Source organism: Bos taurus, chromosome 11 (genome assembly GCF_002263795.3).
Source record: "Bos taurus isolate L1 Dominette 01449 registration number 42190680 breed Hereford chromosome 11, ARS-UCD2.0, whole genome shotgun sequence".
NCBI lineage: Eukaryota > Metazoa > Chordata > Mammalia > Artiodactyla > Bovidae > Bos > Bos taurus.
In genome coordinates this window covers 68,771,825-68,784,804 of record NC_037338.1, presented here as the reverse complement: position 1 = coordinate 68,784,804, position 12,980 = coordinate 68,771,825, and the positions used below count along the sequence as shown (strand labels likewise).

Here is a 12,980-nt window from a genome sequence, read left to right as displayed (position 1 = left end):
GCCTACTGCATAGGGCTGTTAGGACAGATGTCTGACAAAGGAAGCACCTGGCACTCACAGGAGCTCGAGTTCTTAGTTCTCTGCTCTTTTGCTGGATGGGGGGTGGTAGGGAAAACTGGTTTTCTACAAGCCAGTTGCTGCTGCTGCTAAGTTGCTTCAGTCGTGTCCGACTCTGTGCGACCCCAGAGACAGCAGCCCTCTAGGCTCCCCTGTCCCTGGGATTCTCCAGGCAAGAACACTGGAGTGGGTCGCCATTTCCTTCTCCAATGCATGAAAGTGAAAAGTGAAAGTGAAGTCACTCAGTCGTGTCCGACTCTTAGCGACCCCATGGATTATAGCCTACCAGGCTCCTCCGTCCATGGGATTTTCCAGGCAAGAGTACTGGAGTGGGGTGCCATTGCTTTCTCCGACAAGCCAGTAGCTTATGCCATATAATTCCATTCACTGTAAGTAGGACTTCCCTGGTGGTTCGACGGTATAGAGTCCACCTCCCAATGCAGGAGACACGGGTTCGATCCCTGGGTCAGGAACATCCTGACCACTCCAGTATTCTTGCCTGGGAAATCACATGGACAGAGAAGCCTAGTGGGCTGCTAGGCTGTCCATGGGGTCGCAAAGAGTCGGACAGGACTGAGCAACTAACCAACAACAAATGTATCTAAGCCTCCACATCTTAACAATAAAAAGGTAGATTTCAGCCCAGATTCACTATGGAGCAGCTCCAACAGCCGAATTCCTACTGTCAGTTCCCACTGCCTGGGTCTCCTTTAGAATTCCCCTCCCTTATCCATCTTCCTATGATTCAGCAACTAAAAGGTTAACTCTTCCAGGTATAGTATTTTGGGTGGCTGGTACCTGTACCACACTAGCTGTGAAACATCTCCCTGTATGTAAAAGAGAGTAGGAATTGGGAAATTAGGAAGATCTATCAAGACAGTTCTCCGTTCAGAAACAGAAGCCAGTGGCTACAAGAATGAAAACTTCTGTACCCTGACCTCAAAGGAGTTGCTAACACCCGCAGTCAGAAGCCACCCACTCAGTTCATTCTTTTCTTTTCGAAGGCCTTATTGAGGTGGCATATGCAAACAGAAAAGAGTAAGCATTCAGTGAATTTCCACAAAGCGAACATACTTTGTGCAAGTTACAAGCACCCAGATCAAGAAACTAACAGGGTAACAATTCCCCAAACGCGCCCTCCCTGCTCCCCCGCCTCACAGTTTCCCTTCTGGTCACTGAGGCCAACCAAGGGTCACCATGAAGCTGACTCCAAACACCGCAGATTAGTTTGGCCTGTTCTTGTACTTTAAGTAGAATTCCACAGCCAATTCATCAGTCGGGAAGATCCACTGGGGAAGGGAGAGGCTACCCACTCCAGTATTCTTGGGCTTCCCTGGTGGCTCAGCTGTTAAGAATCCTCCTGCAATGCAGGAGACCTGGGTTAAATCCCTGAGTTGGGAAGATCCCCTGGAGAAGGGAAAGGCTACCCACTCCAGTATCCTGGCCTGGAGAATTCCATGGACTGTACAGTCCATGGGGTCGCAAAGAGTCGGACGCAACTGAGCACTTTTACTTTCTTTCCACAGCCTGAAGGCCAAATCTGGCCTGCCACCTGTCTTAGGACACCCTGCAAACTAAGAATGGCTTTTACATTTGTAAATCTTTGACAATCACACCAAGAGATATCCATTTCATAAGATGGGAAAAACTACATGAAACTCAAATTTCAGGGTCCATAAATAAAGTTTTACTGGAACACAGCCACACTCATTTCATTTACATAATGTCTTTCACTCTACAATATCAGAGTTGAATAGTTACAACAGAAACCATACGATCTAAAAAAAAAAAAAAAAAAAGATTCTGAGTACATCCCCAACATATGAACCTTCAAATTGCAAACTTTCAAAGATACAAACGTGCATTCCATCAATGTCAGGCATGAGTGAAACAGCAGCTTGCCCTCTGTCTCCTATTGCTGACAGTCCTTCAGCTCTACCTTCTCCCACCTCCTCTCCCTCCTCCAGCTAGTAAATCTTCTTGCCTGTTCACTCGATGCCAGCCCCTGTATGCCAGTTGTTGTATACTGTGCTTTTCAAAGTACTGGACTGTAAGATTCTCTGTCTCTTTGGTCGCTAAGTTGTGTCCGACTCCTGTGACCCCAGAGGACCCCTGCCAGGCTCCTCTGTCTGTGGGATTCTCCAGGCAAGAATAGTGGAGTGGTTTGTCATTTCCTTTTCCAAATTAAAAATGTTTTATTTTTTTGTTTTTTATGTATTATTTGTGTGAGAACTATTATAAACCTATTATAGTACAAGACTATATAGCTGATTATGTTAGTTGGGTACCTAGGCCAACGTTGTTGGACTTAGCGATCAAACTGGACTTACGAATGTGCTCTCAGAATGGAACTTGTTTGTATATGGGGGACTTACTGTATCTGACCCTTTACAGAAAAAAGTGCTGACTTTAATTGGAATGCAAGGCGTTCGTTGAAATACGAATGCATTTCTTTGGGGTTTATGGCTAGGAGTGACATTGCAGGGTCATAGGAATATTAATATATTATACATATGTTCAGCTTTAGAAGACACTGCCCCCAAAATCACACTCAGTTTTAGCAGAAAAGCTAAAACCTGAAGCAAAAGCCATAATCTCAGTGTTAAGAGAGGCAGGGAGAATTACAGAGAGTTTATCTGATCCAGAATTAAACAAATGATTAGAAAACCATCAGGACTTTTGAGCAGAGAGGGAAAATATCAGAGTTCACTAGGTTTACGTTTCCTTCCGTTCTTACTCCAAGCATATCCTTTAAAAATATTGTCCCCATTAATGTTGCCACGCTCTGTAGAAATGCACAGGAGTGGAAAAATGCTTCTGCCCAGGATCCCGCAATACAGACTGTGACATTCAGGCCACATCACAAAAGCATTACCATGAGCTCTCTAGGAGCTCACCAGAACTGCAGACAAAAATACCAGGAAGATATCAGCAACCTCCTGATTTTATGCTGTCATAACTTTAAGCATATACATGGGCAGCAACTCCCTTACTCACACCCAACCCCCAAAGCAGCCACCAAATGGCTGAACCCTGGCCCTTCAAGGCTGAAGAGCACAACGCAGGCAGGGCGCCCTCTATCTTTGAGCCATGAGGCTCTCTCAGGTGATGCTGGGTACCTTCCAAAGTCACTTCCCTGGAGTCACTCCCCCATTTACCTGCCTCCATTTCAAATAAGATGTACGTCTTAGGTTCTTTCAAATGACATTTTTCCTCTTAGAGGGGAATTGCTTCTGATTGTTTAAGAACCACATTCATCACGAAACGGATACAGATCAACAGTTTCCGTCTTAATTGCAGGATCCCATTGACTTCTGCATTGAGCAGCCTCTTGAATGACAGCAGAGCTTCATTTCCTGCTGTCAAACCTTGCCAATCCTGGGTGGGGGCTTGGGGGGGTTCACTAATAGAAAGACAGAGCCAGTACCGACAACAGGACTGAAGGGGCACGAAAGCCTCTCTCCACTTCTCCCAGGACCACGAGTCTGCCAGTCCAGCCCAGGATCTTCCCCAAATCACCCGTAGCATGTTTCTGCTGGGTCTGAGACTGAGTTAAACTGGCCTGTCCTGGGAGAAAACACAAAGTCCTGGTGGCCCTTCAGAGACAGGTTGTACAGTTCCCTTAACCTGACCCACCCTTCCCCTTTACGTGCAGAAAAGCAATGCTGGTGTTTATCAGAGGTAGAGAGATCATTTCTCAGCAAGAGCACGAGCTTTTTGTCCAGATGAAAATATACAAAAAGCACATACACATATAAAAGAACTGCCACTTCCCCTGGAAAAGGAAGCTAGCCGGACATTGAGCAGAGCCATGATAGAAACAGCACAGGCTTTACAGTCAGAAGAGTGAGTTCAAGGCCACGTAACGGTTGGGCGAGCTTGCCTGTCTCCTCCCTATTGTAACCTCAGTTTTCATCCTACTTCAGAGAACGAGGGTAACAATAACACCCACCACATGCAGTTGCAGGAAGAATCAAAGGAGGCATTTGTGAATAAAAATGCTCTGTAAACTCTGTAACATCACATGAAGAGGAGGAGGGAGGAAGGTCTCTCTTATCCTCCAGTTTCTGATTCACCTTTATCATTCAGAGCAGTCCCTCTGCAGGTGAAGACCACCAGCCCACCACAATCAGGACCTGTCAATTCAGCACTCAGCTGGCAGCTATCAACTGCCCGTCTATTAACAGCCAATTATCTGGGTGGCTTAGTTAATCCATGGACCACGTGGTCTGATCTCCCGGAGATCCTAGAAAACAATGAGCCTGAAACACGAATGCCAGCTAATTTCTCAATGACCATCAAGGAGTTTGGCCTCCACTGTGCCTACACACTGCAGCTGCAAGTGATGGGAGCATAAATATTGATCGGCTCAGTCTCTCTGTGGCTGGGGGGGCGGGGGGTGGGGAATTAACGATTAGAGTGCTCTCAGAGGAACAACAGGAGCTACATAAATCCTCAGCCTAGGCCATTAGAGGAAAAAAATCCTAATTTCCAAACCTTAGTGAGGACTGAGGAAAGGGACTGATTGCCTCTTGGGAAAGAGCGTGTCACGATGGGGCGGTCCTACCCACCCTGGAGACGTTCCTCATGCTCTCCTGGCCGTGAATGAGATGCAAATTGGGTTTAAACAACGTGATCATTAGAAAGAGGCAGCTGGGTGGTGGCTCTCTTTGGCTGGGCACTCAGATCCAGTGGCAGGAACAAGTGCCTATGCTGCTCGCCCCTGCATTTCCTTGAAAGATCTCTGTAGTGCTCACAGTTAAGAAGACAAGTGATATGAGGAGAATTTAATTATTTTTTTAAGTGCCTAATCTCGTCTGTGGGAAATGGTAGGCAGAAGGGACTCTATACTTGAAATCGGCATTGTCTGGAGGCAGTGGTCCACTGGCCCCTTAATTCCAGCCAAAAGGACTTGTGCTGATAAAGGGCGTCTGAGCAGACACATCCCTCCTTCGGAAAGAACTGCCTTTGCGTCCAGACCAGCAGCTAGGCAAGCCGCTCCTGACCTTGGTCGGAGCCTGAAGGGAGGTACTAGGCTCCCAGGCCTCCAGACTTCTTTCCGGGACTCCTGACCAAGTGCCCTGTGCCTCTCTGCTCCAGGGCCCTCTTGCTTCCCAGAAAATGTGAGTAAGAGAAGGAGGAAGAATGTGATAAAGGGAGGAGAGTAAGTGATGGAAAGGAAAGCAGGAGGAAAGAGGACTCCCTGGGAGGCATATACATTCCTCTCACTGTAGACGTTATCTCCCTTCCTCTCGCCATCAGCTTCCTAGTGTCCATTAGGTCCTCTGATGGCGGCAGCTGCTACCGAATGCAAAGGCTGCTGCCCTAGAAGGTCATCTCAGGCCATTTATCCTCAAATACCAAAATGCCAGAGCCAGCAAATTTCAGGAGCTTCTGCAGAATTCCCCAGGGTGCCAGTGTACACGTGTGTGTGCATGCATGTGGTTTTCACTGTCCCAAAGGGGTTCTTTCTTAATCAGCTCAACATCTCAGGACTCAGAAACTGATTTAGTGTTTGGTTAATCTAGCGTTTCTGATAAAATAATTAAAAGATAAGTAATAGACTCAGAGTATCCGTGGTATAATTATTTAAAGCCATGAGGTTTCACTTCAAGAGTTATTCACAGGTAACGCAAAATGACTCAGACTGCTGGCAAGGCAAGTGGGAGATGGATAGATAGGGTTGTAGTGTGCTGCTCCCATTTCACAGATGAGGAGACTGAGCCCAGAAAAGACTATCTGAGTGATCCCTGGCACCACCGATGGCAGAAAGAGACACCTGGGCTCCCAGGTGTATTAGAAAAAACAGAGGGCAAACCCACACTTGGTTATGACATGATGGGAGCTGCCACGAGAGGGCTGGGGTCCCCATTTTTCGACCCTGGTGCACAGTTTGAGTCTCTGAGGTCCAGACAAGGAGGAAGGACAACTACCCAGCTCCGGATCACTGCGGGCAAGCGGGAAGAGGCAGCAGTCAGCTGTAGAGACTCACTTCCCCAAACAGATGGCGGGTCTATAACACTGATCTCAAGTGGAATGTGCAAAAGTCATAGCAGGGTTCACAGACACCCCCAGAGAGGGGAGCCGGGGGTTTGTCCCTACTTTCTAATTCAGATTCCTTTTCCGAAAAATACATCAGGGACTTCGAAATGCTCTGGAAGAATGACATAACTGTAAACGTTAGAAACTAAACAGAGGCACAGAAACACATTTCTTCAACTTCAAAATTTGTTCCTGGGTGCCTGATAATGCATAAGACTATTTTGGAAATTTGGGATGGGAGAGGTGTGGGAAAGGATGGAGGCAGAGGAAGCAGATGAGATGGCATGAACCTGGCCTCGTAAAGATCCTGGACCTTAGGCATCAGCCAAGGGCAACCTCATTCTGTCCCTGTTGAGCTAATAAATGACCTCTTATGAGTGGAGATTAGCACTTTTAAATGATACAAACAGATGAGCAACCTTGGAAAAGGGTAGTCTCTAGACAGGCTGGGGAAGCTTGTGACAGGGACATTAATTTCTCTTTCCTTTCTGGTTTTGTCCCTGTGTCTTCTCTGATTGCAGCAAGTATCATTCTGGGCCTCTGGGAAATCTTGAGATGGGGATTCCTGGTCTTTGTTTCCAAGAGCACCAGGCAACTTAGGAGAACAAGGGTTTAGGGACAGAGAGGGAGAGACAGGTCCCCAGATTGACTCAAAGAGATTCCCTTAAAATAGATCTGTGGGTCCCTGGGATACGGCCTGGGGAGAATACCAGCTGGGACAAGGGTACAACCCCAGGCAGGCCAAAACTGACCCGGGGAAGAGAAATTGCCACCAGCATGATGGGGCTGATCAAGGCAAGAGAGGAGTACAGGGGAGCTCAGGGTTTGGTTTCTTTTTGGGGAGGTGGGCGGGGGGGCGGTGGTTTGTTTTGTTCTGTTTTGCTTTAAGCTTGTTAATATCTAGAAAGCAAGGCATGCCATTTCTTGAATACCTGGAGTTCTAAACTGCTAGTCTCATATTTCCCAGCTTCTCATGGTAGCCACATCTGGGCCACGAAGGCAGCATCATCCCCGCCACCTTCTCCAGGAATTGCTTAGATGTGAAATCAGCACAGTGCCCAGCGTGGGCACCAGCACACACAGGCACGAATGTTCACGAAGGATGAAGGTTCATCTGAAAACGGGCTGTTTCTGGTCGTGCCAGAGTTGAAATTCCCTGAACAGAATCTAAAATATGCCCACGGAGCTTCAGCGGATTATTAGGGCCTCTCTCTAAAACTGATGAATTTGTGTGTGTGTGTGGAAGAAATTATCTAATAAATGAGGAATACAATGACAGTGCTATACACATAAGGCGTGTGCAGTATGCAAATATTACAGAAAACAAGCTCCTTTCTGACAGCTGTTTGCCACATTTCTAGCACAGCACAAATACATTTACATGGGCCCGAGGCACTTTACTCAAAGCCTTTACATTTCCAATACCTTCCTCCAAAATTACCCTCAGGCCTCACATTCTTCTTTTACTAAGCCCTAAGCCCCTGGCCTCGGAGAAGGCAATGGCACCCCACTCCATTCTTGCCTGGAAAATCCCAGGGACGGAGGAGCCTGGTGGGCTGCCGTCTATGGGGTCGCACAGAGTAAAACACGACTGAAGCGACTTAGCAGCAGCAGCAGCAAGCCCCTGGCCTAAATTTTAGTTTCTTGAAAATAAGAGAAAAATATGCTGTTTAAAAAAAACAAAAACAAAAAAAACTCTGTCAGTCATTGAATAATTCTCCAAATGGCAAACAAATGATAGAGAAGAAATGGAAACATTTTTCTTTTTTTTTTTTTTTAGTGGTACAGTACTTATTGCTAAAATCCTGTTTAAATGAAAGCATCAAGCTTGTTACATGATTTTCAATTAGGAATTAGAGCTTTGCTGAATTTGGGGGTGGGACTCCCCATAAAAATCAAATCAACATTGAAAAGTCAAACTTAAAGAAATCTTTGTTTGAGCTATTAATAGAACCAGCCCTTCTTGAAACTAAGAAAAAAACCCAATTAATTTTCTTAAACCAAGAGTGCAGCCTGGCTTCTCCATATCACTTGGATTGTGACGGGGCATAGGTTTTATTTTATTATCAGGCCCACTTTGGAGATCCCACTGCCAGGTGAGTGAGGATATTTCCTACATTGAGGAAGAGAGTCAGGGCCTGGTTCCCAGCAAAGGCAACTGGCTGCATGGAATGGACAAGCTGGGAAGTCCCCAGCCAAGGAGTCCTGGCTGCAGCCCTCTCCTGTCCAATCCCTCCACCATTTCAACTTCTCTAAATATTTCAGAGGGAAGGGAGCCCACTGCTCTTGCTTTGGAAAACAAACTGACCCTTCTACCACACTGGGAAGAGCCCTAGGCAGAGTCCCCATGGCTTCAGACACATCCAAGGCAAGAGCTCTCTCCCCAGGACTGGGCAGAAGCATCATCTAGAGAAATCTGGGATACTGAACTCACCCAACAACCAAATTTTTCACCCTACAATAGACAAATGTCCCTGGATAATTCTTACTGTTGAGGAAACAATCTCTGCCCTGGCAAATGATTCCTAGACCAAGGGTGTTGCAACCACCCAGTGACGCTGTAGCCTCCCACTGGACCTGTCCCAGCAGGGTTCACTCTGTCCAGCCAGAAGTGCTTCCACGGCCCCAGATGGCCTCCTCCATGGGTAGGGCAGGCCTCCCTCTGAGATGGTTTCCCCACAGACTACACCAACCTCCCTGGAGCTCTACAAAGACCAGCACCTAGGAATGAGTTATGAAGTGCTTGGAAAGTATACCTTACCTCACCCCATCATCCCCCAGCAAAGACCCAGGCATCCGAAAGGAAGGAGCACAGGCTGTGGGTGGTTGCCAGGATGATCCAATTCCACTCTTGTGCTGATGCTGCCACTTAATAATAGCCCTGCTATCTTGAGCCAATTGTTTAACCTCATTACTCAAGCTCATGTGCATTAAAGTATGATCTGCCTTATTGTCTGTGGTCATTGTGAAGCTTAAATGAGCTAATACATGTGAAATGGAGTTTGTGAATTTGTGAGATCCAATGCAAATGCTAGCTATTGTTATTTCACATGAATGCACATGCTCACACAAGCTTGGACCACCAGGAACTCAAGAAGAATGAAATTATTCGGCCATATTTACACGGGGCCCACTGAACCACAAAAAACCCCATAGACTTGATATTCTTCATCTAGCTTCCAAAACCATCTGTCAATAGGCTACTTCAGATTCACATGGGGCCCTTGTTAAAAAAAAAAAAAAAATACTGATTCTAGGACCTTCTGCCAAAACCCACAGAATCATAATCTCTGCAGTAAATATAAAAACATGTATGTTAAACGAGCTCTCTTAGGTGGTTCTGACATGGAGTCAGGTTTGGAATCCTACTGCACTCCCTGGGACCCAGCATGCAAATTTCCCGATAGATCAGTGATGGGAACGACTGTTGTGGCACTGAGAGGGACCTCTCTCTGTCTCTCCATCCCTCGCCTCAGATACATATGCACCAAGATGCAGAGGGGTGCTCATCCACCAGACACAAAATACACCCATGAATATACACACATATGTAAGTAGACACACAAAGTCATAATACAGGTGAAAGAAAGAAGAAATAGACTAACAAGAAAGGGTGACCAACAATAATAAGTATCAAGATTGTTCAAGTCTAAAGAATTCATGGTTATAAAGGAGACAGAAAATGGGGGAGAAAGAAGATGTTAAGACAATGAGCAAGTAGTCAAAACTAGGAGACCCCTGTTCCGTGGCTGCACAGCACTATATCTGACATGAGACCACTACCCCCACCCCATCCCACTACTCATTTGTTTGCAATTCTGCCTCAACCAGGAAGTCGTGAGAGCCACCCCTAGACGGCAGAGGCAGAGTGTGCTCCTCATAGCAATGCCGAAACCCAGCACAGAGCCTGGCCTGTGGCTGCACTGGGTAAATGTGTGCTCAACGCACGGCGGGATGAGAAGAAGCAGGTAAGGAAGAACAACAAAGTGCACGAAGGGAGAAACAGATCTCTGGTCCCAGCTCCCTGGAGTAAACTAGAATAAGCAAGCTTAAGGTAATGAAGTTCAACACAAAACAGAGAGAGTTCATGTCCCCGCAGGCATCATTAACTGCATCACAAGAAGCAGAACCACCCAGGAAAAAGAGGAAAAGCTCCCCAGATCTATGGGCGGGTCCGAAGTGAATGAGAAAATCGATCCAGTGTGATGAAGGCTGTTGGAAGGCATCCATCTGACCTTGTCACTCCCCTGCTTAATGCAGCCTCAAGGCCCCCTGGAACCCTCAAGGTCCTACCCACAGGACTCTTACACATTACCCCCAAGCTCATCCCCGCCATCAGCCACATGCTTTGACGCTCGAATTGTGCCAAACTCACCCAGCATGCTGTGTCATTCCTCTCAGCCTGTTTGGTGCGATTAACCTCTACCTGGAACACCCTCCCTACCTAGTGCCAAACCTACTGTTCTTCCTTCTCTACTCAGTTCCCTGTGCCCTCCTCCTCCTCCTCCATTAAGTCCCCAGGACCCCACGACACCTAGGGCACACTGTATGGTCCTGGTCCATTCCTGAGCAAATCCCCTGCCTGCAGAGAATAGGTTCTGCATCTCTGTACCCACAGCAGCTAGCACACTGCCTGGCACACAGCAGATCATCAATAAATGCTTGGGGAATTCAATCAAGCACTGGCAAGATTTCAGAATGTAAGTGCCCAAAGACAGTTAAAAGGCAATCTCAGAGGCAACTTGATACAGTGGAAAGATCCTGAATATCAGAGGTCTGAGTTCAAATCAGTAGCATAAGGCAAGACTGAATCAGTTTCCTAATATATGGAATAAGGAGAATCCCACCCAACTCCTACAACTATTTATGAAGCACCCACATGTACCTGGCACCTAGTCGGTCCTTTGCGCTGTACTTACTCCCCTCTCTCCCCATTATTTTCAGTCTCCTGCTTGGGACCATAAGCTTCTCCAAGGGGTCTTTCACAGTTACTGGATGACCTCTCTGGACCCCTTCATAAATGTTGCCTGGCTGGTCAGGAAACCCCCCTGAGGCCCCCTTCTGTGTCCCACGGCCAGGTCTGTGGAAGAAGAGACCGAGGAATGGGGGCTCTGAGTAAAGGTAAGACTGAGCCTGCAGGGAGAGCCCAGTGGCTCCGCTCAGATGAACCGCCTGGGCAGGAGTTGGAAAAGCCACTTAGACTCTCATTTTCCCAACTCCCCACCAATACCAAGGCGTCTGTTTTTACAGGCTCTTTAGTGATGTTCAGGGCACATTCATTTCAACTTCCAATGCAGATGAAGAGATCGAAGACAATTATAAAGCAAGGGTTGCGACAGGCTGGGTGGGCCCGGGCGCCAGCCGCCCGGGACGCTGCAGGGCGCTCGCCCGCGCCGCACACGCGCGCGCGGAGCACCCCCGGGCCTCCGGCCTCCCCTGCTCCGGCCTGGCAGCTGCGGGAAGGAAGGAGGTCAGCGCGGCCGCCAGACTTCTCTCGGGCGCCAAGCGCCGGCCGGCCCTGCCACTCGACCCCCACCAGCTACTATCTCGCAGAGTCCACGGACCACCAACCCCCGGGCGGCTCGACCGCTGCGCCCTCGCCGCCCCGGGACCCAGGCGAGCTGTACCCAAGTTAAGAGCCCCGCTCCGCAAGCCAGCTCGCGCCCGCCACCCACACCCACTTCCACACAGCGCGGGGCCGGGGATGCCCCCTGAGCTTTTGTAAAATCCAGAAATATCACACTGTAGCCGCATCCGGCGCCGGGTTACCTGCTCGCAGCGCCCAGACCCCCGCCCTGGCTTCCCGGGAGCCCGCAAACCCCGCGCGCGAGCTGCGCGCCCTCCTGCCAACCACTGCCCCGCGCCTGGCGCGCAGCCAAACCCCGTACCTTGGGGGTCTGCACTTCGGGTCCGGTCGGCACCTCCAACTTCTTCTTGGTTACCCAGAAGAACAGCAGCACGGTGATCCAGAGCACCCCGAAGATTGGCAGCACCAGGCGGCGACTCAGGCGCCGCATGGTCCCGCTTGCCTTCTCCTCTGGGCGTCACTGCGCCCCGGGGGCACCCCCTGGCGGTCAGGGTCGGCGGGGCAGGTGTCCTGGAGAGTGCCCTGCTCCCGCGAGCGCTAGCCCCGGGATCCGGAGCGGGAGAGGACCGGCGGGAGCCTGCCAGGCGCCCCGCCCGCTCGGGAGAGCAGCGAGCAGAAGCGGGGACCACGCGGTGCCCCGAGGCGCGGCAGGCGAGGGCGGAGGGGCCGCCAAGCTGGACGACCGCTCCAGCCGGAGAAGCGCGGTGGCCGCCGAGATGCTCCCCGCGCTGCCGCCGCCGCCGCCGCGAGGGAAACTGACTCGAGCTGCGGGGAGGGAAGAATCCGAGGCTGTGCCCGGCACCCCGCGAGGAGCTCCAGCGGGGAGTGGAGGGAGGGAGAGATGGGGGAGGGAGGAAGGGAGGACCGACAGACAGACCGACTCCGAAAGGGAATCCGGGCGGGAGCGAGCTGGGCTCTAAGAGCGGGCGCTATCGCCGCCCGCCCACCGAGACTCCGCCGCGTGCTGTTCTGGGGCCGCCCGCGCCGAGCCCCGCGCGCAGCTCGGGGGCCATCCTGGGATGGGGCGGGGCGGGGCTGGAACGGTGCGTCCGCGAGACCCGCCGCCCCCAGCTGCACGCCGGGACCCAAAGGCCAGCCGGTGCCTGGAGGAGCGGTGCCTGGGAGGACTTTCCCGCTCGCCACGGGGGTCTGCACGTGGCGCTCGCAGCCTGGTCCCGCTCTGTGTGCACCCACCCTAGGGGAGCTGGCGCTGGGACCTTAGGACGCTGGCAGGCCTGCTGCCTCACCCGAGGGTCACTCTCCTGGCCATTCAGGGCCAAGGCCGAGTTCAGCC

General features: G+C 50.1%; 1 protein-coding gene across 1 annotated transcript in view; it reads right to left on the bottom strand.

The window, feature by feature from the left end:
- GALNT14 (polypeptide N-acetylgalactosaminyltransferase 14) overlaps positions 1 to 12,116 on the bottom strand; it is a 215,288-nt gene extending 203,172 nt beyond the window's left edge. Inside the window, exon 1 of the mRNA NM_001192732.1 lies at positions 11,988 to 12,116. Coding sequence (NP_001179661.1) covers positions 11,988 to 12,116 — 129 coding nt within the window. The remainder of the gene's footprint in view (positions 1 to 11,987) is intronic.
- Positions 12,117 to 12,980: the final 864 nt, after the last annotated feature.